The sequence below is a fragment of the Candoia aspera genome, chromosome 7 (assembly GCF_035149785.1).
Source record: "Candoia aspera isolate rCanAsp1 chromosome 7, rCanAsp1.hap2, whole genome shotgun sequence".
Lineage (NCBI taxonomy): Eukaryota > Metazoa > Chordata > Lepidosauria > Squamata > Boidae > Candoia > Candoia aspera.
This window is the reverse complement of record NC_086159.1, coordinates 24,108,198-24,133,266: the sequence shown is the minus strand read 5'-3', so window position 1 is coordinate 24,133,266 and position 25,069 is coordinate 24,108,198. Positions and strand designations below refer to the sequence as shown.

Here is a 25,069-nt window from a genome sequence, read left to right as displayed (position 1 = left end):
AAAGCAGCTACAGTGAGTTACTTTAGTTAGCAACAATAACTAAAAGAAGTTGAATTAAATTATTCCATTGTAATCTAAGAAAATTAATTTTTAAAAGCTTAGGACAAAAATTCTTGCCAGCTCCCCAAATGGTAATAAAGCAGGCACAAGACATACTGTACTGCTGAGGGCATTTCAGAATAGGGGGCCATCACTGATAAAGACTGTTCTCAGGCAACTATCAGCCATGAGGCCATCTTGAAGTCTTAGGGTTCAAGAAAGTATGTACAAGAAGATCTAGTCCTTAAGATACCCTGGTTGGGAAATATGAAGTAGAGGTTGAACTCACTGGTAGGCTACTAGTTTAGGGAAGGCTGGAGCAGAATGTGTGTTACTTAGAAGGAAACAGTGTAGAAGTGAAGCTCTGTAACACTCACAAAAATCATTATCTAAGATGGAATTTCAAGGAAGAAAACCTGACAGACAAAAAATGTAGTTGACTGCACTTGCATTAAATAGACTGCCAAAATGGTAAAATACTGGGAATACAGGGAAAGGGAGAAAACTGAAGCATGCAAGCACAAAATATTTTAAATCCACTTCTTTTTCCTTTATTCCTAAATGGAGAAATTCCATCATTCCTTCCTTGACCTTTGATCTCAATCTGCAGTATTCTGTCAAACCCATTTGGTTATATTATTCATAAATGTCACTTGGTCTTGTGCAAGAAAGATTCTTTGTTTAAACTACATAAGGGGCATATATTGCAAGTGAACCCACACATGTACACTCACCCAAATGCAAGCCTAGTAAAACATACTCACCTATCAGGTAATGCTTGCAAGACCGTTGGCATCAAAACTCCAGAAATAGCTTTATACAATATTGAATCACAAACTCCAACTATATTTACTACAGTGGAAGAACCCAGTACAGGAAGCATGTGAGGTGGCATCCCTTGCCAAAAGTGCAGAAGAAAACTTTGAACCTAGAAGTGCACCCAAACAGAAGGAATAAATGGAAATTGTAATGTTGTTGTTATTGTTATTTGTCTATCTTATAAAGTGGGGGAAAGACACTTCTGCTTTCCTTTTTGCAAAACATTGTCAAACGATATGTTCCACCCATGGCAGCTTGCTGACCAGAAAGAAAGAAAAGGGAGTTGCAAATAAGAGGTGGAGAGAGTGAGAAAGAGGTAGTTCTGCCTTCTTTCCTTCATGTCCATCCACCCCTGGGTTTAATCTCTGCTCATCACTGTCAGCCTTGTGAAGTAGTCCAGACAAGAAGCACACCCAGATGAACTATTTCTACTTTATTGTAAGGTTACATTAACAGAATCTTGCAAGTCTGAAAGTACATTTCTCCCCTGTCACCTTTACAGCCAAAGAAACTAGGGAGGGTCTCTTCTGAGATGATTGCCATGCCCCCTTCCTTCTGCGGACTCAGCTGCCTCTTACCAGACCATTCCCTAGCCTGTGGCTCTTCCTCCTGTCTCCCAAGGTCATTCCCACATACCATTCACTAACATGGAGCCCTAATAAATCTCTGAAAATACATGACTGTTGACAGCAATTAGTTCCCCTCCATGATAACAAGAGAGATTTCATATCCAATATGGATGCAGTCAAAATCAGGAAACAGGCATTACATTGAGGGGTAGGGAAAGGTTAGATCATCCTATATGGACTGCTACCAACTTCAGACTACCATTCATTGCAAATATTTTTTAAAAATAGCCTTGCCCTGAACAAGATACTTATGCCGTTATACAGGTATTGGTTGTCTGGACTGACTACATGAAAAAAAAGATGAGAGGATGAACTGAAAGAGAAACAAAAAGCACAGAGAATTCTAGGATGAGGTTTTGATATCGGGGTTTAATATGGCAAGGTAGCATGAACGTTAGAAATCAGTATTCTCCACTAGTCTGGTGGGTCTTGATACTTGAGAAATGGCATCCAGTTTCCCTAAGACACATTCACCAAATTAATGTTGCAGAACTATTCATTACATGACTTCTTTCAAATATTATTGGATAAAAAACTAAGCCATAGATATTCTTATCCTTATAAACTATAGGTACACACACACACACACTCACACACATATGTATATGTATTTAATAGATTTCCATCCTGCCTTTAATTCAGGAGCTCATGGCAGTGTGCACTGCATTTCTTCCTATTTTTCCCCATCTCTGTGAGGTAGCTTGAGCTGGGAGAGATTGGCCCAAAATCACCCGGTAGGCTTCCATGACCGAGGGTATACTAGAATCAGGGTCACTCCACTCCTAGTCCAACACCTGAACCACTACACCACATGGGCTCTCTGATAGGTATATGTTTTGGGTAGGCAATGTGATGCCAATGGACGTGAGTTGTGCTGGGCATCTCTTCTGGTTCTGTTTCCTGCATGACATATCTTTGGTCAGAAGCTGGCATGGTGTGAAGCAAAATACCATCCATTAGCATTATGGAATGTTTCAGGACCTCACCAAAGTCCCACTGGATTGATAGAAATCATCGGGGGAGAAGGCTCATTGGCTTACTGGTAAATACTTTGTGACACTGTGGCAACAATTGCCCAGTGATAATTATTTTGTGAATGAATTAACCACATGATCTCAAATTCAAAATGTGCCCTTGGTTCATAAAAGATTGCCTAGCTTTGCTATAGATGAAGGTATAGGCATAGATATAGTTAGTCACTCTCTCTTTCAGTATTAGGCAAAATGCAAGGCTGAATTTTTAGTTGGCACATAACACCATCCACATTGTTAGCTATGCAAACCTAAGAGGTAAGGATCCTGCTTGTCCACAGTTAACTCTAACTAGGGAAATCATTTTTTCTAATTTACCCAACAGGTACCCTGTTCCTTGTAACACTCGCAAGACTAAATAAACTACTCAGATAAAAAGAATCCAAAATTCTAGGTGAAAGTGTTAGCTGATGTGCTCAGATCCATATATGACATTCAGCTTCTCAATCCCACATTGATTCTTGGCCTTTTTTCTCTTAGGGTACAAGCCACAATGGGCAGAATTGTCTTGTTAGGACCAAGATTCAAGATCTAACAACCTTATGCTCCCTTGGGCCCTTTTATTGACTGAGTGCTTTCTTCATAGCCCCATCTAGCTTGAATTGCCGTTTGCTCAGTCCATGAGTTGCCCTATGCTCAGCAAATATTGTCAATACTGACAGAAAGAGGCTGTTCAGATTTCAGTCAAAAGTATTTGCATCCCAACTTGGAAATGAATGTAAGTGGATTTGGAATTTTCTCCATACAAAGGTGATGTTCTACTGTTCAGCCCTAGCTTTGTGCCAATCACAGTTCCACAGTGCTTCCTGGTTCCTTTTTTCTTCAACTCCATGTTTACATCATCAGGTGCTTGGTTTACAGGCAACAGTTTATTTTATTCCATTTTATATACGTATTATCTTAGTTATCTTGAGTAGTATGGAGTTTTTTTCACAGCTTTCTGTCTCACTAATAGTTCTGCTCTCAATTGCTTATTTCCTCTGTCCTTTTACATAAACCTCTTTCTTGTACTGCTATTCTTCCTAATTTATTTTTCAGTACTTTGCCTGATTGCACCATTTTTTCAGCTGCCTTGCCTTGAGGCATCTTGTTCGTTAGCTTTTTTTCTTCTCGGAATCACTTTTTCCCAACAGAACTAACACATTCCACTCCCTCCAAGAGTTCCAATCCTGAGTGGCAAACACTTTGAACCTTTAGAGCAGTGTAGCCAGTCAATATAAAAGTTTTCACCACCATCCATAAGCATAACTGTATGAAGACTATTACCTTTCCCCATGAAAAACCTTTTACTTCTCTACAAACCTCATCAAAGTTGGCTCTTATTACAGTATCAAGTATCCTTTGACAGTGTGTTCTGTACATCATTATAAAAGTAGATACCTGGAAGAATAAAAAAAGAAGACTTCTTATTAAGGATACCTTATTTAAAACAATAACTTTTCTAGTATAATCTCGGATGACCTCCAACTCCTAACAAATTCCTAGCAATAGGGACAGAAGTGAAAAAGGCTAAGTGGAAACACAACACCAAGTTCAAGTCTCACAAGCAGGAACCATGGACCTTAATCCAGACAAAGTCCAACCTAATTCCCATGTATCATGGTTTCCAGATACTGCAATCATCAAGCTACTAAAGGGGTGTCATCTTTGCCTCAGAGCTTTATGTTCCAGAAAGTCCACTTATCACCAAACGTAGGGTATCCCACCAGAAGCATTCTTGGTTAGAAAGTATTCCTTCAAAATTCTGAATTCTCCAGCATGAGAGACAAATCCTGTGCTTGAGAAATTGTTGAAGAATTTCTCCTTCTCCTGGAGAAATCCAGAGAAACTGTCCATCCAATTTCTCTGTTCAATTTTTTTTTTGGTCAGTTAAAAGCATTTAAAGGAGGAGGGAGATTGGGAGCACAATAATTGGGGGTGGGCTTGAGCCATTTGCCCAAATTAAATTATTCTCCCCCCCCACACACATATTAATTGCATCTGATTCCCTCCTCAGAGTGGCTAGTAGCAGCTTTCGATTACAGTTAAGTGAGGATATGATACCAGGAGAAAGAATTGGCCCTCTGCCCTGTAGCACTAATCTACTTTCCCCTAAGCTGGTGTTTTTTTTACTAAAGAAATATTGGGAAATTCAATTATGGATCTCTGACAGCATGTCTCCTCTGAACCAATGCAGAAGGTTCAGCCTCTTTCACATATAGATTACAGGACAAATACCATAGATCAGGGAGAAATTATTTGTTTCAAGCACTGTGAGCAATCAAGTCCTTCATAAATCAAGTCACAGCCTTTTTAAACTCAATCTTTTGAAGAGGCACTTTTTCATACTTAAGTTAGCCTTTCCTCAACAGAGAAAAAGCAGAGAGCAAAGCAAGCCAATGAATATTTTACTAGAGTCACCTTCTCTTCTGGCAAGCTGGCTGGCAGATTTAGATCTTTGACATTTGGAAATTCTGGCAGCAACGTCCCAAGTTTGGATCGTGGTGAATATGCCACTGTCTGTTTGATTACTTCTTTTTTTCCCGTTTCATTGACCCAGGCTGCTCCTTTCTTAGAATACATCACGTCATAATACTGGGAGCTTTCTTTCACTGCAATGCCATAGTAATGGTACCTGAAATGTTGAATAAACACTTTTTTTTAAAGAGAGAGGACTTGTTCACTCAAGTATGGTTAAAAAGGAAAATTGCTAACAAAACAGACTTCATGCCAATTTGCAAGTTAATGCACGAGTGCAAATTCACCATCAGAACATAAGTGTGATGTTTCGAGCGGTTAACAAGCTGCAGTTTCCATCCACAGGAGCACCCAGGGAGGTTCCAGATTGGCAGGGCCTGGTGCTTTTGCCTCTGTCCTACCCAGATGTTCAGTAGAAGCAAAGCCAGGGATAACCCTATACCTTCTTTTCTTTTGTGGGTAATGCATAGTATATAATTCAGGATATTACTTTATTTTTTTCCCCTTAAGGCTCTGTATACATACCCCCTTTTAAGAACAGCCATGGAGTTACAATTTTTAGTGCATGTTCTAACTGTAGACTGGCAGCTATTCCTTCTACACTTTGCCGGCAGAGCTTTTAGCTGTTTTTATTACTAAGTCCCATGGAATTGGGAGGGTTGGATAAATCACAACCTGTGGGTCATTTGTGGCCTCCCAGACATACTTTTGCTGTGCCGCTAGGTTCATGCTGCCAACATTTGGTGATATGTTAACAAACTTTAATAATGCATTTTTTAATTTTTTTAAATAAAGTAATCCATAAAATAAGTGTATTAAGCCTCAAGTAGTTTTTTTCCCTGCATGTTTCATATAACTTCCCCAAAATCTATCAAAGGGCTGAAAATGTTAGCTTCAGTCCCTCTGTGATGTCATATTGTTTCTGTCATGCCCCTGCAGTGGTCTTCTTCTTCTTTTTTTAAAGTGTAGCCTCTGATTAAAAAACACACTTGCCCTGGGACTGGTGATTCAACAGCTTATGAGAAAGCATTAGGAAGAGATGACAGTGATATTGGTCCCTCGACATGAGGCAGGTGCATGGCTCCTAAAGAAACAGCACTGGCTGGTCTGTTATCATCATTCATAAGAGATGCTGCTATCTATTCAGCCAGCAGTGCTGAAATAATACTCGTCCAGTGCACCAACTGCACTAAATGGCACCAAGTTCTCGCTCATTCATTCTGCCTACACCCCTTTGCTCAAGCACTGCTGAACCTCACATGAAAGATATTACATCCCTTAGGGAGCTGTGATAGGATCTCCCTATTCCACAGAACATCTATAACAGCAAATCTAGATTTCCACACTCTGTGAAACAGCTCCAGTGCACCAGAATGGCCGGGTGATAAAAGGTTAGGAGCATTGGACCTTTATATGTCAAGGCACAAGAATACATTACAGAAAAGATAAGTTGATATGATGCCAATATACTTCCACACCAAGCCCAAACACCATCGTCGGAGAATAAAAAATACTGCATTACACAGACATAACTGGCAGGGCACAGCCAAGGACAACCAACAAATCCATAGCTCACCAGACTAGGAGGGGAAGGAAAACTTACTTGTCAGCTTTTGATAAGCATTTATAATAAGGGGGACCTACTGTATATTCTATTATTCATCAGCCTATTTGTATTTAGAAAATATGCGTTTAGTTTTATATTTTTTTCAGTGCACTGGGAACCACAGATTCTCTGGTCTGTTACTCCTCCAGATCTGGAATATGACCATCACCTCTCTGGCAGGCTATATCTGTCAGAATTCCAGGACAGCTAAAGAGCAGGTAAGAGAAGATTGTCATGGGACCAAGCAGAGAATATACTTCCAGTTTGTAATATACACCCCCATGTGCAAACTGACAATATAGCCACTACTCTTGCTATGTGAAGTGGCCACTGCCACTCTTCTTCAGCTCTGGAGAAGTGTAAAGCCGTGGCATACAGATCAGAGTCTAAGGTTACCTGGATTCATATGGTTACCTGGATTCAGTAGAAGACTGTGCTTCTGTAGCTTGAATTGCTGTGAGGAAAAGAGGATGTTGGCACCTGCTGAGGCAACCTCTTCTATGCAACTATGACAGGTATGGGAGCCCAGCCCTCCATTACAACTGACCATGCTATATCAGAGTGTAGGAAGCCTGTAGATCAGTGTTTCCCAACCTTGGCAACTTTAAGACGGGTGGACTTCAACTCCCAGAATTCCCCAGCCAGCATGGCTGGCTGGGGAATTCTGGGAGTTGAAGTCCACCCGTCTTAAAGTTGCCAAGGTTGGGAAACCCTGCTGTAGATCCTACAGAACAGAAGAGGTAGGACAAAAGAAGCAATACAATTTATTGGACCAGCTTTGCTTAGTGATGGGGTTTCCCCTCTCCACACAAAGGTGTTCACCATAGCCATGTTACACACAAGTCTTCCATAATGACATTTCTATAACATACTTAGCCTTTTTGTGATTATGAAACACACATTATTGCTTACTTTGACTGGCCTCTGGTTCCTAATCTTCGTGTCGTTAACTGTGGAAACTGTTGTCTTATTATCTGTAAATAATATTCATATGTTAAGAAACAAAATCCCATGCCAATCATGTATATTTAGCAATGGCTTGTTTGAGGAGAAAGTAAGAGAAGGAATTAAAATTGACTAGAAAGGAAACAATTCATTTACAAAAAGCTGTTTTAGAGTTACTTATTTTACAGCCTATTCAGAAGCATGAATATATTTCAAGAACTTGCAGTTATAGTATAATTTAAAAATTGTTCCAAATGCATATACTAAAGAAAAATATACACAAAAGGCCTCATATGTGGGGAAATTACTTGCAAAAAATGTGCACACGTGGAAAAGCATGGGTAAAATTGCAGTCATTATGATACATGGTTGTTATTTTGTCTGCAGCTGTACCAGTTTATATATTTTGAAATATCCTTATATTCAATAAATGAGCATCTATAAATAAAACAGATTATTGGCAGAATATACTGTTAATGTACTGCAAACAATAATTTACAGGAACTGCTTCGCAATTGAAGTTCTACCGCAGGTAACAATACTATGCAATTTTATTTTATTTTTTTGCTTTTTGTTACAAATGGATCCCTCAGCATAGCCTAAGGCAGTGTTTCTCAACCTTAGTGACTTTAAGATGTGTGGACTTCAACTCCCAGAATTTCCCAGCCAGCCATGATGTATATGGCTAGAGCATGCTGGCTGGGGAATTCTGGGAGTTGAAGTCCACACATCTTAAAGTTGCTAAGGTTGAAAAACACTGATCTAAGGCAATGTCAGAACAGTCTGTAAAAGCATCTGAGTCAAAGCTGCTGGGTTAAAAAGAAAAGCGTCACATAAGTACCAACATGCCATGATTATTTATTTTCCATTTTTACCACAGTTGCTTATTTATGTATTTATTTATGAAGTAATAGGGAACCAACACTTGCTTCACGAGCCTGTCTGAGAAAGGGGAAAATGTCACAGAAGCATGAATTTTACTGGTTTAGTGCCGGTCTAATTCTGAAGTAAAGGGGGGAAGAAAGTCAGCAACCAGAAAAACACTTTTGTGGAGCTGTGAAAGTTCAGGCTAGCTATTTGATAAATGAGCAGACAGGCAGGCAGCCTCTTTCTTTAGCTCCTTCTTTTTGTACGGATTCAATGAAGCCTACCTAAAGAACACCACATGCTGTTCCAGCTACTGATCTAACATTCCGCAACATCTCAGCCTTCCAAATTCTCTTTAATTACACATTAATCCCACCCCTCTCTCTTTCAGTTTGTGCAGACAGAGATGGGGGCACCCAGGGCCTATGGGGAAAAAAAGGCATTTTCTGGGCTTTCAGAGGGGAGCAGGGTGTCTGTTGTCATTTGGAAGGTATGACAACTGCTCCTCAAATAGGATTTTTCTTCAACCACCCTAAAGCCAAATAAAACATTCTGGTTTATTCTTATTGTCTCTCAGAGCTTGCAAAACAAAACGCTTCTATTTATTCTTTAAGAATTAAAGGTCTGGAGCCCCTGACAATGGGACGTTAAAAAGCAGAACTTAGCTGGGCATCACACTGGGGACTCCCAAATGAGGATCAAGCCTGAATCCCTTTTATTGCTTTGCTACCTGTGATCCACTAGCAGTAGCAATACATTGCCCCCTTGTAATGGATGGGAAATGCATATTGTAATAGGGGATGGTTATTTTTATTTTTGGACAGGAAAGGAGGAATCAACCTTCCAAGAACTACCAGTTTTTTGGCAGAAAAAGGGAGAGCCCTCCCCAACCCCAAAACAAGACTTCCTTAAGAACAGCTATCTTGAGTCTGCCAAATGATCTAGTGGGATAGACAGTGAGGATGATCTAGTCCAGGGTTTTAGTGGTAGCTCTGGCAAACAAGGCAGGGGGCCAGGGCCTGTGATAGGTAGGTGTGGATATAGAGGGCTGGGGGAGGTAAGTGGCATTTTGGTGGGCTGCATGCAACCCTTTCCCCAGGAGCTATACACCCATTGTGTAGTCTGGTGTCATGTTTCCTGCAATGGCCTCTGAAGATGTATAATATTGGGTACCCTTTTCAGCTGTGTTCTTATCTCTTACTCTGATATTAATATCAGAATCAACCCTCAGACTAATCTATCTGGATTGATTTTGAAAAGTTCAATATTTACCAAGGGAATTTGTGAAACTCATCCAGCAAAAACTTTCCTCTCACTGCAACCTCAAAAGAAATCTTCATGTGCACAATCCAGGTCTCCCCAGGAATGAGGCCCCCATTCTGCTGTTGTTCAGAAGAGTGGTGAAGACCTGGCTCTTCAGCCAGGCCTTTGGCAAGGGACAGCGAGACCCCTCACTTCATTCCATCTGGTCTGCTGCACTTGCCAGCTTTGATCTTATATTGATTCTATTGTAATTTCTTTGTTTGATTGTTGTGAGCCACCACAGTTGTTGGGAGACAGGAGGCATTAAAGTTTATATTATTATTATTATTATTATTATTATATCACAGAGCTATTATCTTTTAAATTCCTGAAATAAGTTGCTGAAAAGGTTTATACGCACCTTTCCAAAACTAGCAGCATTAACAGGCTGGGTATCATTTTTCTCACAGAAATCCAAATAGTGCATGTAGAGGGCGCTTCGAGGAATACAGACACCTTCTGCAATCTCATAATTCTCTTCCAGCCTTAAAAATAATGACAAAATACAGAAGACAAACATATTGGCTTCCATGCACATCCATAACTGCATAGGCTTGCATATGTATATATAGGCTTGCATTACAAGTTCTGAAATTTTAAGTTCTGGCAATTTTATTTTGATTTTGTTTTCCTTTCCCTATAGAATCATGGAATGTAAAGGTTGGAAGCTCCTTGATCTAGTCCACTGTTTCTCAATCTTGGCAACTTTAAGACATGTGGACTTCAACTCCCAGAATTGGAACGGCTGGCTGGGGGTTGCTAAGGTTGAGAAACACTGATCTAATCTAACCCCTGCTCAGTGCAGGACTCCACTGCCACAGTGTTCTTGACAAGATAGCCATCCATCTTCTGTTTAAATACCTCCAGTGAATGATAGTCTATCACCTCCTGAGGAAGTCTGTTCCATTGTTGAACAGATCTTACCATTAGGAAGTGCTTCCTGATGTCCAACTGAAATCTGCTTTTTTGTAATTTAAACCCATCATTTCTTGTCTTGCCTTCTGGAACAACTTGGAACAACTCTGCCCTGTCTGTTACATGGCAGCCTTCCAGATACTTGAAGAAGGCTGTCATGTCTCCCTACAGTCTCTAATGTCTTCTGACAATACTCAATCCTTTATTTCAATCACCTCTTATTCTTTACACTGGATGTTCTTATATACAGGTAGATGAAAATCAGCCTCAGAAATACTACAGCATATTATGTAGCACTTTCGATCTTAAAGATACTTGCTCACTGAGAAGAGCAAGCATACACTTACATGAGTCTACTCAGAAATGAACAGCACGTGGTAAATCATCCAAAGGCTGAATTTGCTCATGTTTAAAGAGAGTCATAAGCAGACATATTCTTAGCAGTTTACTATTTTCTGATAAGCTGCACTTGTTAAATTATAATGGCATTTGTTTAATTTTTTGTAAGGTATGAACCTAGTCACTCTATTTACAAATTATCATTTATGGTGTTAGTGTGAATCCAACCAATGAATAAAAGGAATGCAATTTGAGATGCATTAGCTAATAACGTATAATTATTTATTTATGCAATTATATGTAACTCAATTCCAAAATGACTCTGTAATATCATTTATGATACTAAAGTAATATATAAAGAATTAAAAGGGGAAAAAAATCACCAATCTCCTCCAAACCAGTAACAATCCATTTCCTAGCCAGTAACCACCAAGGGCAACAGTCCTGGCATCAACAGTTGTGTGCTGCATGTAGGGGGCCTGCCATACCATCAGTCCCCAAATGCTTTTCAAGACAGCCAGGTATCAGTGCTTGCTCCAATGCGCTCCTTATGTACCCTTCCTGTAAAAGCTTATGGCATAGTAATTCTGCTGGTAGTTCAAGGTGCTGCAGGGCTACAGCCTATTACAGCAAAATTACATACATGGTTACCACTCTGGAATTTGTTTCCAATGTTCTATTTCACTGTTTATGGGGAAAGCAAAACATGCACTTCATTTGTAATATAATTCATCTAAGCCACTCTAAGCAGATATCAAAGGTAAGCCTCGACAGCACATCTTCTGCCTCAATTCAGAGTTTAAAACTATTTTGGACCTGAGGAGCAAAGACCTAAGGATGGGATTATCTTCAGGGGACCCATATACAAATGGAGTCACAGTTACATTCATACACTGTTTACCCCTGCTCACTTACTATATCTCTTCAGTCTGATCTTCTGTTATCCTTCCTCCCTTCCTTCCCATTCTCACTGTATCCCATTCACAGCATCTATCCTTCATGCTGTAGTAATTCCAGCCAAGACAGAATCATAGTTGGAAAACTAATTTAGGCCACTGAGTCCAGCCTCCTGCTCAGTGCAGGAATCCAAATTAAAACATTGCCAGCAGATGGCTGTCCAGCCTCTGCTTGAATACGTTTAGCAAAGAAGAGCCCAACAACTCCCTTGGTAAAACTGTCAGTCCTAGGCAGCCTTGATTCTTCCCTAGGTTGCCCACATATGGATCATTACCCTAGGCATGAACTAAAAGTAGCAACTTTGATTATGTCATGCAGTACCCAGAACTCTTCTTGCAAATCTTTGGCTGCTTGCATCTATTTTTGGAAGTGCATAGATCTTTTGAAGCATCACTAGAGAGCTGGACATTCCAGAAGTGGCTGTGACTTCTAGAAAAGCATTCCCCTAATTCTCCTCTCTGCTGTTAACACTGTTAAGAATAAGTTTGATAACGTTCAATGACATTGGAAGGTCAAATTGTGGAAGGCGCATGCTTGGGTCAGTGAAGAACAAACTAGTTAGTGGGGACATGGCCTAGGGAGAATATTGGGTGTCTAATAGGTTGAATGAAGCTTTCCATCCCTGCTGTACAGTTATGTATAAGAGACTTAAAAATAAGCTACAATTAACACTAATTCAGAAAAATATGGATTTGAAAATAATAACTTAAAGTAACATGTGAGCCAATTAGCAGTGACTTATCTTAGAGAAACTGTTTTCTTGCTATATGTCTTGCTATACGGTTTGGAGATTTTCCTCCCTAATACTATATTAGCGTTACAATGATATTTTTTTTTATTTCTGCAAACTATTTCAATAAGATATTGGAGGGGTTGAATAGAATTGGTTTCTAAGGGCAGCATCTATTCTTATTTTCTGGCTACCACAATATCATTGCTGCATTTCCCCACAAATATCCAGACCCTGAACAAAACCTCTTTTCAAGGCATGCAGACTTTGCTTGTATGCCATAGGTGCTAATTGGCACATCAATTTCTCTGACCAAGACAGGATAGGAAGAAAGACTCTCAATTATTTCTCTTCATAATATCTAATGATTTTCTCCCTTTTTTCTCCATTCTTTCGTGGGAGCCATTAGTCCATGCTAAACAATCTTCTATTATATCTGAACTTTTCTTTAATGATCAAAAGCCATCTTGGTCATTGCCTGGCTTTACATATTTTTTGTCTTGTTTAAGACTTTGTCATATTTTAAATTCTGGACTACCCTATATTGGTATAATGCATTTGGACTATTTATTTTACCAGCAATGTCCTTAAAATATTATCTTTAAAATTAGGTACAGCATTGCAGCATATTTCATAGAATGTGCTAAACAAATTCATTTGCATTCCATTAGATATCCATGTACATCAGGGTTATAGAACTGGTGTTTCATTAGAATGAAGACTGGATTCACACATCAAACACAGCCATAATTTGTTTTGTTGGGAATTCACTTAGTATGTTGTGTGGTTACAATCATTATGGTCCATAATCCTTGGTTATGCTTAGCATGTTGAAAGACATCACCCAATTGTAGTTTATTAAATAAATTGTAGTTAAATGGACTGGGTTAAGCAGCAGGTATAATTCTTCAGAACCTCCTGTTATTCTGATTTGCACTACTACTGTCATAAAGTACTCATCTGTCACTCAGAAGGCACAATACAGAGAGTTGTAGAACTTAATGGAGCTATGCTGCCCAGATCTGATCTGGATTAAAAAGCAACATATCTGACTAAAGAATGCTTTCAGCAACTGTACATTTCATTGTAGTTCAGCCTTATCTCAGTTCCATAAACAGCTGTAAGATCTACAAACAGTATGGTCTTTGGAGTGTTAGTACCCCATAATCCTTCCCATCAATTTTCTTTCTGATTTCTGAAGTATTGCATCTCTTCCACATACTAATAAAACCAAGAGGGATAGAATAAGGGGTAAATTTGACAAATGCTGGGGGAGAAAGCACACTGCATTTGGGGCCAGCTGTCTATCAATGCCTTGGTCCAGGAGTATCCTCAGGGTGTGTTCAAATAAGTCAAGTTGGTAGCCATGGCAGTGTGATTAAAGGTCTACCTGTTTTTATGTGCATCACACATAAAAAAACAGGTGGGGCTTAGACTGCACCATCATGGCCACCATCCTGACTTTTTTTTACCATACCCTGTGGACACCCTGCCTTGGTTTCCAGATACCAAGTGACTGATCTCAGTCGGTTCATTTTCTTCCCTGCAATTAGGAAACCTACTATTAAGTCTGAGAAGGTTCAAGTAGCATAATATAAATTCTAGTTTGGTATTTTCAAAAGCATAATTAAAAAAATAAATAAATTGACAGCACTTGACTTCTTTCCCTTTTGGATCAAATTGATTATGGTGCCCTAATATCTACTGTTATCTTTGCTTTCTCCTTTCCCACACCTGTCTGATTAAAATGGCCTGTGGATAACACAGCTGTCCTTTAAAGGTTGAAATCTACTCTTAAGCAAATATTCTTAAGGTAGCTGCTTTTGCCTCCCCCCCCCCCCCATGAAAACGGATCATGGATGAGGTCATCCATCTGTTCAGGGTCAGTATCATCAGTATACTGGTGATACCCAATTATACATCTCGGTCCTGGGGTGACCAAGTGATACTACTGAAGTCCTGTCTCAGTATCTGGAGGCTGTGCAGGTCTGGATGGGGAGGAACAGACTCAGGGTCAATCCTGGTAAGACTGAGTGGCTGAAGATATTTGGGGCCCCTGGCTCTGACAGTCTTCCATTTTGATGGGGTTGCATTTCCCTGTTCAAGACTGGTGCACAACTACTGTCCTATTCTGCTAGGACACTGGTGGTAGCTATGGCCAAGAGGGCTTTGCTCAGGTATACCTAGTGTGCCAGTTGCACTCTTTTTTGAACCAGGAGGCCCTTTAGAGAGTCACTCATGCCCTAGACATCTCACAAATGGATTATAGTAATGTGCTGTACACGAAGCTGCCCTTGAAGACTATTCAGAAGCTACAAGTGGTCTAGAATGCAATGGTTCAGGCAGTGTTAGGTATGCTTCATTATGTCCATGTCACCCCATTGTTCCTCATGCTGGACTGGTTACCACTGGAGTTCCAGGTGCAATTCAAGATGCTAGTTATCACCAATAAAGTCTTTCATGGCACAAGGCATGGTTATTTGAAGGATTGCTTGTTTCCAGTTGTTTCTGTCCATCTGGTGCAATCAGGCAGAGGGGGTGGCTCCAGGTCCCATCACTTAAGTAGTGCCATCTTCTGGAGCCCAGGAAGTGTGTCTTCTCTGTTGCAGCCCTTGCCTTCTGGAATGATATACTCCCAGAGATCTGGGAGGCTCCCACCCTGATGATATTCAGGAAGCTATTAAATCATGGTTATTCTCCCAGGCTCTAGAGCAGAGTGAAAGTTAAGCCTCTGTTGGATGAACTTTCATTCTTTTATGTTGCTTCTGAGGCCATTCATGAGTCTTTTTTGTGTTTTATACTTTAAAATATTTTTTTAATTATAAGCTGCTCAGAGTTGTTGGGAGTCCCTCTTTGTGGGGAGATGGGTGGTAGTATAAATCTGAGAAATAAATAAAACGTATGTATGGATGTATAAATCTCTCCTTATAGTGTACCAGATGCCAATGACAATATTTACCCTATTCCAAATTCCTACAAGATTCTTAGCATTAATCCCTACATACCTGATGCCAGACCACCATAGATCAACTTAAGACATTCCAGGTTCTGTGTCCGATATAGAGAGTATTAAAAGTGTCTGACTGTAATGAATGCCTATTCCATAAATATTCTCAGACTCATAAGGTAAAGCTTAATAAAATGAACATGACACTGACTCACTTGCTGTGGAATAATCAATGAATCCATGGACAAAAGGCAGACTATTTAAGAGAACAAAATGAATAAAATCCATGGTAGCCCGTTGAAAACTCATATATAACTAATTAATATGCAAAGTAAAGAACCAGATGCACAGAAATACACCTTCCCATGCTCACAGCCATTTCTTTCTCTTTTGTTTTCTCTAAATTCTCCTTTCTATTTGCTATCTCCTCCCCACCAACACATACTCAACCCCTGCAGCTTCCATTCTCACTCAGCTGGTTAGGTTGGGCTCCATCACCTCTCCTCAGCCTTGATTGCATGGGCCAAACAATCTGAAATGAGATACAGAGGATGTAGCTCACTCAGGTTGTTGCCACCACCATTTATTGGTCCTCTCAAAATGTTGGCCAGAGATGAACATTGCTGCTGAAGCTAGAGCTGACACCAGCTAGGTTCATACACAATGCTAAGCTGTAGTTTGCTTAACCATCATTTGCTGAATAAGCCACAATAGGTTGAGTTCACATATCACACTAAGCACAAATAAGCAATCCATATTATGAATAAGCATGATATATGGACCAAGTCAAATTATGTTAGCTAGCCCAAACATAGTTTAGACTGGCTGGCGCACTGCTGTAACTATTTTGCCTCCTCCTGGTCTCTTTTCAAATGCTGTCCATGCCACTCCAAATTCCCCTCACCAGACCAATTGCAGTCCTCACATTGCCTAAAAGAGGAAGAGGTGAATTGCTGCTGGTATATTAGGAGGTGGAATCATGTGTCATTTCTTTCCTAAATATTGGTGCCTCTAGTTTACAACCATAGAAATGCAAGCATTTACAAGCTGAAGATATGCTCAGACATGTATAGTTTATCTGGATTGCATACAGCAGCTTAGAACAACATGCAGAAGAACAAAAGAGGTGATGGTTATTCTCAACATATTGTCCTCTGGAGAACATGATGTTCTTTTGCAGTGAGCCCAAAGGAGGACAGTTAGGGCAGATATAAGTGCAGGGACAAACAAACAGCGAGGGCAGCTGTGCAGCTAAGGCCGGTAGACTGGATGATATAAAATGGCTCATTGCCTCTCTCAGGCAATTGGGACACAGTGGCAAATAATGGCTGCATTCCAACAAGCTGAATATCCCAGGAGTTGAGGGATTTATTAACCTCCATGATTAAGGATGTTACCATTATTGGCTTGCTTCCTTCTGGGAGAAGAGCTTTATGAGATAATTAGCTGGGGCAACTTGGCTAAAACAAGTCCATCAAATTATAGGAAAGACTAAGCAATCGCCTTCTGAGGAGGCATGGAGTAATCCGAAGTATTAGTTGCCAGACAAAAACAACATCCCAATAAAAAACAAATTACTATTTAAATATTTGAGGAAGATTAACCATTTGCTTGCACAGGGGAGGAGGAGTTCAGAAAAGAATATGAATGTGCTCAGTGAATCAGTTTCCAGAGGCCCTTCTCTGCTTTCCTCTGTCTTCAGTGATTAGATGGGTGACCAGCAGAGATATAACTGAACACTTTTATGTCTGTACATTTATTGATATGTTATTTATAGTGCCTTTTCTAGAGCTAAGCTAACTCCAGACTAGAGCTATTTACTTGTCTTCTGAAATTCTAGCAAGCAAGCAAGCAAGCAAGCAAGCAAGCAAGCAAGCAAGCAAGCAATATATATATATTAGACACTGAATTCTGAACACAGAACCATATTTAATGAACATAAGATAGAATCCTGATGTATTCAGCAATCTAGAACAATGCAACAGTGTCAAAATAATTCCTACATATTTATCATACTCTTGAATATTTCTAGTTTGCCTGAAAATAGTTGCTTCAGAATAAATTTGCTCTTTTCAAGAAACAGATCTTACCATTGCAGAGTTGCTGGGGTAGAGTGTGGTTTGGATGCTCTATTATTCTCTTTCTCTTCATCTGTTGAGAGAAAACACTATCAGGGGACATTCTTTCAGCTGAGATCCTGAAGCACTTGACAGGGGCATGAGGAAATTCCACTGTTAGGAATATTTTCAAATTCCCCAGAAGAAACCTTGAAATATGCAAATATACTTGAAGATAAAGAGAATCAGAATGATTGCTTAAATGAATGCCAGGCTGTACAATCTGATGCCTATGGGCACCAGTGTTCCTGGGAATACCTTCTTTGGGCCCTAATGGAAATAAATGCTTACATCTCATCCTATGACATCCATATGGTGTCATCAAGCAACCTTTCCTGTTTAGAGATTTCAGCCTGGAGATAAGTTATGACAGGACTTCCTACAAATAGGAAAATGGACCTCTTACAAGCTCCACAGAGACATAGCACCTCTCTCGCATTCTCTTTCTTTATTGCAGTTGTGATTATTTAAACCCAAACACTGGCTGAAAATGACATTAGAGTCTAAAGCTTCTATTAAAGATCAGTCATTAGAATGGACATTTCCTTCCACCCAACTTCATTCTTCGCATCTCTTGCTGCCCCAGAAAAAAATCACAACGATCTCAGGGTTTCTGGGATTTTAATGTTGTTAACATTAAATGTTAACACCATTCTTAGAGACAGTGGAAGAAATTGTGGAAGAACTTGCTCCCTTTAAAGATATTTCTGAACATTTCTTTGTTCTGAGAAAGGACAGCCATTTGTACGTTCAGTGTTGAGGTTCCCATTAAAACTTGATCTAGCTAGCGAGGAAAGCCCTTTTCTGTTAGGGGTGGCATTGTGGAGGTTAAATGCAGGGGAGCATTGACCCAAGACATTTTTTTCAGAGCAGGTGCAATGATGCTATTTCTAGAGTGCAGGGGTATTTGTCAGGTTGTCTTTGCCTAGCAAGAAAATGTACTTAGGACAATGTTTTCAAGTTTTACTATTGTCTGCAATGGATTAGCTTATAAACAGTTGAACAATGAGGAATATAATTAAGCAAAGGGTAGATGACAGACTGATAGTCTGATCCTATGGGTTTAACCACTTTTTGGAAGATTAAGAGTGAGGTGAGCAGCCCTAGCTGGCAAATAGTGTGTAGGTCAGGTGGACTGGGTTGATGGGGATGTACCTGTCCTCCTCCTGAGACTTACCAATGCTGAGGATGCACCTTGATGAACAATAAGTAGTCCTTCCTCAGGGCAATTCTATGGTGAGAGACATGGCATTGAAGTAGGACAATGGTGTTACCTGGTACTGATTGATGTATCTGATCCCCTTCCTTCAAAGCTAGTTTTTCTTTCCCATTCACAGACATTGAGGAGACAAGAGCAGTCTCCATTGCTTGAGGCTTTCACATTAATCTGTTTCAGTGGGAACTATCCAGATGCAAAACTTTACAGAGGCCAGGATCTTAAACTTGGCTCCCTGAACTAAGATTGCTATGAAGCCAGTGATATCACAAAGGCTAGGAGATTGACATCACTTTAACAAACATGAGTTAAAGTGCACTGGACTACCTCAGAGGTAGTTTTGACATCACCTATGTTAGCCAGTAAACTGAATCCACTGGCTATTTATGGCCAGTGTGGCTATAGGCACTGAAACAAGCAAATAAACAATGAGAAAACATTTAAGACAAACTGCCATTCAAGCTTGACAGTTGAATCAGTCTAATCTCTCTATAAATCCTTCTAAGCTTTTGGCTATTACCATTTTCTGTGGAACATTACTTATTCACATGGGTAAGAGATTTAAGTTTTTATACTACTAGTATTATTATACCATTTTATAAACTCTATTATATTTCTATGCTTACATTTTTAAAGCCTCAAGCCTAGCTTTTCTCATAGGAAAGATAACGCATAGCCTTAGCTAAGCGTACAAATTTCATGCATCCTACTTGTTGACTGTCTTATGTATAAATGAGTCACCACAAAGAAAACATGACAAAAACATCTCTTTTTCAAATCACCTAAAATATACTTTTTATGGATTGGCTCTTGAGTAGTTTTTATGATTGGCTCTTGAGAAGTTTTCTTTTAATTTGTTACATTTTGTCCTTTAAGCTTAGCTTAAATTCCACATCTGTAAGGCTACAGTCCTACATATACAATTTGGGGGGTCTGCCCAAATGAACTCAGTTGGATTTGGTTCTCAGTAAACATGCACAATGTTGACACTGAACAAATCTCCAAATGAAAGCAAACTTCTTCCACACTGCATGTTACTGCTTGGGAAATTCATACTCATCATTATATTACAGAGGCTAAAATAGGACCTTGTTATGTTATTTCTGCAACTCCAAACGTCCATTTTAGAATCCTAATCAACTTGGTTAAGGTTCATATTATTACATTTATATCATGCTCACTAAAGATTTCATACTTAATGTAGTACCAAAATAAATAAGAAAATAAATCATACATCAAGATCATTGCTGTTACAGTCTTGTAATTCTTCAGGCTTTTCAGAGCAGGAAAATGTTCATTAATATCTGAAAGCACAATCCTGTGCTGGAATTATACAGGCTGATGGGCCTTCAGGCTTTGATGGAGCCCAAAGGCCACTGTAAATCCACTGAATCCACTGTAAAGACAGAACTCCAGATGCTACCCCAGCTGCACAGAATCATCACCAGAACTTTCTAGATAGAACTGCTTTGAGGAGTCAGGGCTAAATTATGGGTAGACAACAGTCCCAAGACAAGGATGCCAGAATGCATGATACAAGGTTAAAAGCTCCCTGAATTTATTTTACACCCATTTCCAGCATACTAGAAGATCTCTAATTGTAAGAAAGAAGGGGAAGGACTCTTTAAAGAAAGCATTTTTTTTTCAAAAGATTGTTATCTGGGCCTGTGCAGGAATTTAAGCATCTGCCCAGCCCTGCTCCTAGATGTTTAATGAATAGGCTTCGTTCCATTCCAGTAATAAGGAGTACCAGGACAGAACACCCTATACAAGTAAAGAAGGGAAGGGAGGCACGGACGCTTATCTCTCCCACTGGCATATTTGAACACTCTTTCTTGCTTTAGCCATATTGCTCTAATACTCTCCCTCCCATTCCCAATGATGCATCCCACAGGCAAGTAACAATCTAAAACCAGGCATTCCCCTCTTACCCCTGAAGCATTACTGCTTCTTAAGGCAATGTTCACATTTGCTATAACCATGTCCTCTGCATGCATGAATAGATCAATATGCTTTTGCAGACTCCAGAAAGAAAGTGGTTAACAGAGTCACAACCACCAGTGTGGTTGTTCTCCACACAAATAGGAAATGGAGGCACAAGTATTGGTATTCTGGTAGAGGACTGCCTCTTCTGTCACACTCCCTCACCAACTACTACTATGCTTTCAGAAACATTGTACTCCAACCTCTGGCCAGGTTACTCAAGACCATTCTCTATCAGACTATTCCATATGGAAAGAGACCCCACAGAGAATCTCCTCTTAAGCAGCCAGCCTTTATATTGGTCATTAGCAAAGAGTTTCAAGAAAACAATGACATCATTTAAAATCTGAGCTGGAGCCAGCATTCTCAGCATGCTGAGCTGAGAATCAACTATAGATTTATAGATGATCAGAACATTCAGCAAGGAATTCTCTTTATAGCAGCTCTTCTCAGGAAGATGCACCATTCCCTTGGCAATTATTTCCTGTTGACTGATAGTGAAGAACCTTCATTCCAATGGGCATTGTTTTGGTTCCAGAAGGGAGATTCAGCTTCATCTACAAAGCTAATATCTAATGCAGTGTATTTCAACCTTGGCAACTTTCAGATGTATGGACTTCAACTCCCACAATTCCTCACCAGCATTCTGGCAGGGAATTCTGGGAGTTGAAGTCCACATATCTGAAAGTTGCCAAGGTTGAAATACACTGATCTAATGGCTTATCTTTAGGTCCTTCTCCCCATATATACTCAGCTGTCCAATATTATAAATACAAAAAGCTGTTTTACTGGCTGATTCACTTGTCATTTAACTCTAGCTTTTTCCCTGCTGGAAGATGTGGGTGGGTGCCACGTGGCTTTCCAGATCTGTATAGACATTATAAACTTTAAGTCTTTTCTAGCAAATGAGCATCTATTTATTTCTACAGAAAAGCATACTTACTTTCATCATTAGAAACATTTGCCAAAGATGTGTGACTGGAATAACGTTTGTTTTCACTTTCACTGAGGCATCTTTCAATCCAACTCTCTGCAAAACATGTTTAAAAATATAGTAAATCTGTATTAGACTATTTTACCACATGTCTATGTAAAAGGTTCAGAGAAGAAGCCAGATTCAGATTTTACTCTGCTTAAGCTCATCACTTGCTCTGAGCCTCTGCTTCGTCACTACAAATTGGTGAAGAGCACCACAAACACATTTTAAGATGCTCACATAAAGATATAAGATTACTTTATATAATAAATAAATAATAATAAATAATAAATAACAAATAAATAAAACTATACCAAATATTTTTCCAATTTTGGGAAAAATAGAATATATGTGCTTTACACTAAAGGATGCCGTGAGCCAATGCATTCTAAGACCAATGTAAAATATAGCTGGGACGGCCTTTGTATCATATTTATCTTGTTTTCTAAAGGATAATAGCAGAGCCATCCCAAAGTGTTTGGCTTTGTAAGGCTGTCTCCACTCCCCGCGACAAAATTCATGTATCCAACCAAGGCAAAACAATTGTATAAGTTCTTTGTTTTCCCTATGTCTTAACAGTAAAAATAAAAACAAAAATAAATAACAGTATGTTACTCTTTACTAATGCTCATTACCAGCTGTCTAAGACAGTTGTCCAAATGTTAGGACTGGCTATGAGATTTGGTAGTTGTATACAGATTCCATAGTTACTAAGTAAAATATTTGTACTTCTGCCTGTGTAAATGGTTCATTCCTTCAGGTGTTGTTTTGGTCACATGACAACATCTCTTGTACATCATTTACCTTTCATTTGCACATCTTCATGTGCTGGAAACCAAACTTCTGAAATCAGAACTTCCTTGAGAAATTTTTAAGTCTGAGGTTGTTGTCTGATACCATTTACTTATTATTCTTGCATGCTACCATTCTTCTAACAAGCTCAAGAGAGTGAATATGGATCTCCCTGCCCCCATTTGATATATTTTTTGTTAGGTTTCTATCCTGACTTTTATTCAGGAGCATTAACAGAATGCATAATGCTTCTTCGTTTTTTCTCCCACATCAACAACTACATGAGGTAGGTTTAGCTGTGAGAAACTGGCTCAAAGTCACTAAGAGAATTTTCACAGCTGAGGGTGAACTAGAACCTGGGTCTCCCCACTCCTAATCCAATACTTTAAGGCACATTGAGCTGATCTTGGGCATAGAGAAGAAACGAGTGAGCCATTAAGGGGAGACCTGAAAATAAGATTACTCAGTCCTAAGAATGAGGAAAGCATAAGAAAGAAACTCAAAATAACCCTGTCTTGATTTTGTTTAGAATAAGATGGGACAGAGAGAAACTTGAAAACACTCAACATTCTGTTATTCTGCCTTATTTAAAAAAAAGCATTCCTGGAATCTCTGCCATGCCTGTTTCCTGACTCAGCCTACCTTGAAGGGCTGACATCAATCTTATAGCCAAGCCAGAATTTGTCCCAGTCTGGTGTTCTAAGCCAACCTTCCTCAACCTCTCACCTTGCAGTCTGAGGACCACTGGTTTAGAGGATCAGACTGGACTGGGGGGAAAAAATCCTGTACATTTAAAAACAAAGAAAAAGAAAAAGAACTACTGGGAGTTACACTCTAATAATTATGAAGGGAAGGTTGGAAAAGGCTGCTCTGTCGCCCATAGAATTCTAAATCATTGAGGAGACTCCACAAATAGAGGAAAATCCCCACCATCACCACCTTTTGGAAGCCTGCTGTCCAAGCCTTGAAAGAAGGCCAATGAGAGAGAAAATACCTGATGTTTATCTCACAATAGAATAAAATCTTCCAGCTAAGAGAAGGGTCTATATTCTGCATGGGACAGAATGTTGGGCAGTGGGAATTCCCTTTGCCAATCCAACTCTTCAGTCAGGCTTTAATGGGATGGTAAGTGGTACAAAGAAGCAAGCAGACATATGTGTCTTTATGTTTGCAGAACACATGCTTCATTTACCCATCTCTGCCTCAATATGTAAATAGCTTTGGCCTTCAATCAGTAACTTTTGGGATATATCCAAGCAGTCAAAACCAACTTCCCAAAAAACAAAAACTTGCAATGTAGAAAGTAGCAGATAAAAAACTTACAGTTGATCAAAATGCAGAACTTTCCTCTCATATTTAGTATTTCGCAGGACTTACAAGAAACCTAACTAAGTCCAGAGTTTATACTTCTTCATGATAGTCAAGTGCTCTCTGACCACCTCTACTTATTTTGGATTGTCACTTCCTTTTGTTTGTTGTTCTGCTTAGATCCATTTGAACAGTTTCCTTTAGGGAGAAGATTGAGCAAAGTACGAGTTGCCCTCTGCCCTCTCCCCAATACCTGTTATGTCTTACCATCTTGTCCTAGCAGCATACCCAGCCTTTCCTTTTTCTTTTCTTCTTTTTACTACTAACACAGTCATCCTTTTATGCTGTTTTTGGTTTCCCTTGCAAGCCTGTTAGTCTAAGTTCCTTATGCATTTTAGCCTGTCTTTCTGACAAGATTAGCTTCTTGATGATACACCTCTTCCATTTCCTACACACATCCCTTTTAACCCTTAGCTCAGTAGAAAACTCCCTATACATCCACAACATTTCCTAAGCTTCTCATAGATGAAGGTTCTAAGAGCACAAAGAATGGAGAAGATGTGGGATCCTATTAGTTCTGTACATGTGGAGCTGTAGGATGAGGACCCTCTCAATTCTCCTTGAACGAGTAGGCATTTCCCTCCTAGAACAACTTGAAAAGTATGAAGGCTGCATTTAAGAACAGTAGGAGGTTCTCCAGTTCTACCATAGCCAGAAGTTCCAAAACAGGATCCAGTTTTTATTATTCCAAGTAGTGTCTCTTAAAATCTCTGTAATTCACCTGGCAGATCTCACCTATTACTCTAGTAAAAGTTCCAAAGAAGCAGCTGCAGCCATCATCCAGAATGGTTCCTGACATAGGCTCACAGTTGGGAAGATTAAAGTCATTGCTGTAGCCATTCATTCTATACTGAGTTGAGCAGCACAGTCTGTCTTCATGTATCCTTGCAAATGCCCATCCCTTTACTTCATAGGCTTGGCTTTACAGTTATCTGGATGGAACTGGGATTCCCTGGTGGGAACCTTTCCCAGAGCTCTGTAAAATCTGACCCTAACCCAACCCTTCAGGACTGGTTGACTCCAGTGACAGATTC

General features: G+C 39.6%; 1 protein-coding gene across 1 annotated transcript in view; it reads right to left on the bottom strand.

Annotated features, from left to right (window-relative positions):
- RFX4 (regulatory factor X4) overlaps positions 1-21,921 on the bottom strand; it is a 51,946-nt gene extending 30,025 nt beyond the window's left edge. The window contains exons 1-7 of the mRNA XM_063308457.1: positions 21,843-21,921; positions 17,674-17,734; positions 10,057-10,180; positions 7,494-7,555; positions 4,919-5,132; positions 3,821-3,898; positions 804-967 (exon numbers count right to left, since the gene is read on the bottom strand). Coding sequence (XP_063164527.1) covers positions 804-967; positions 3,821-3,898; positions 4,919-5,132; positions 7,494-7,555; positions 10,057-10,122 — 584 coding nt within the window. The 5' untranslated portion in view covers positions 10,123-10,180; positions 17,674-17,734; positions 21,843-21,921. The remainder of the gene's footprint in view (positions 1-803; positions 968-3,820; positions 3,899-4,918; positions 5,133-7,493; positions 7,556-10,056; positions 10,181-17,673; positions 17,735-21,842) is intronic.
- Between the last annotated feature and the right edge of the window lie 3,148 nt (positions 21,922-25,069).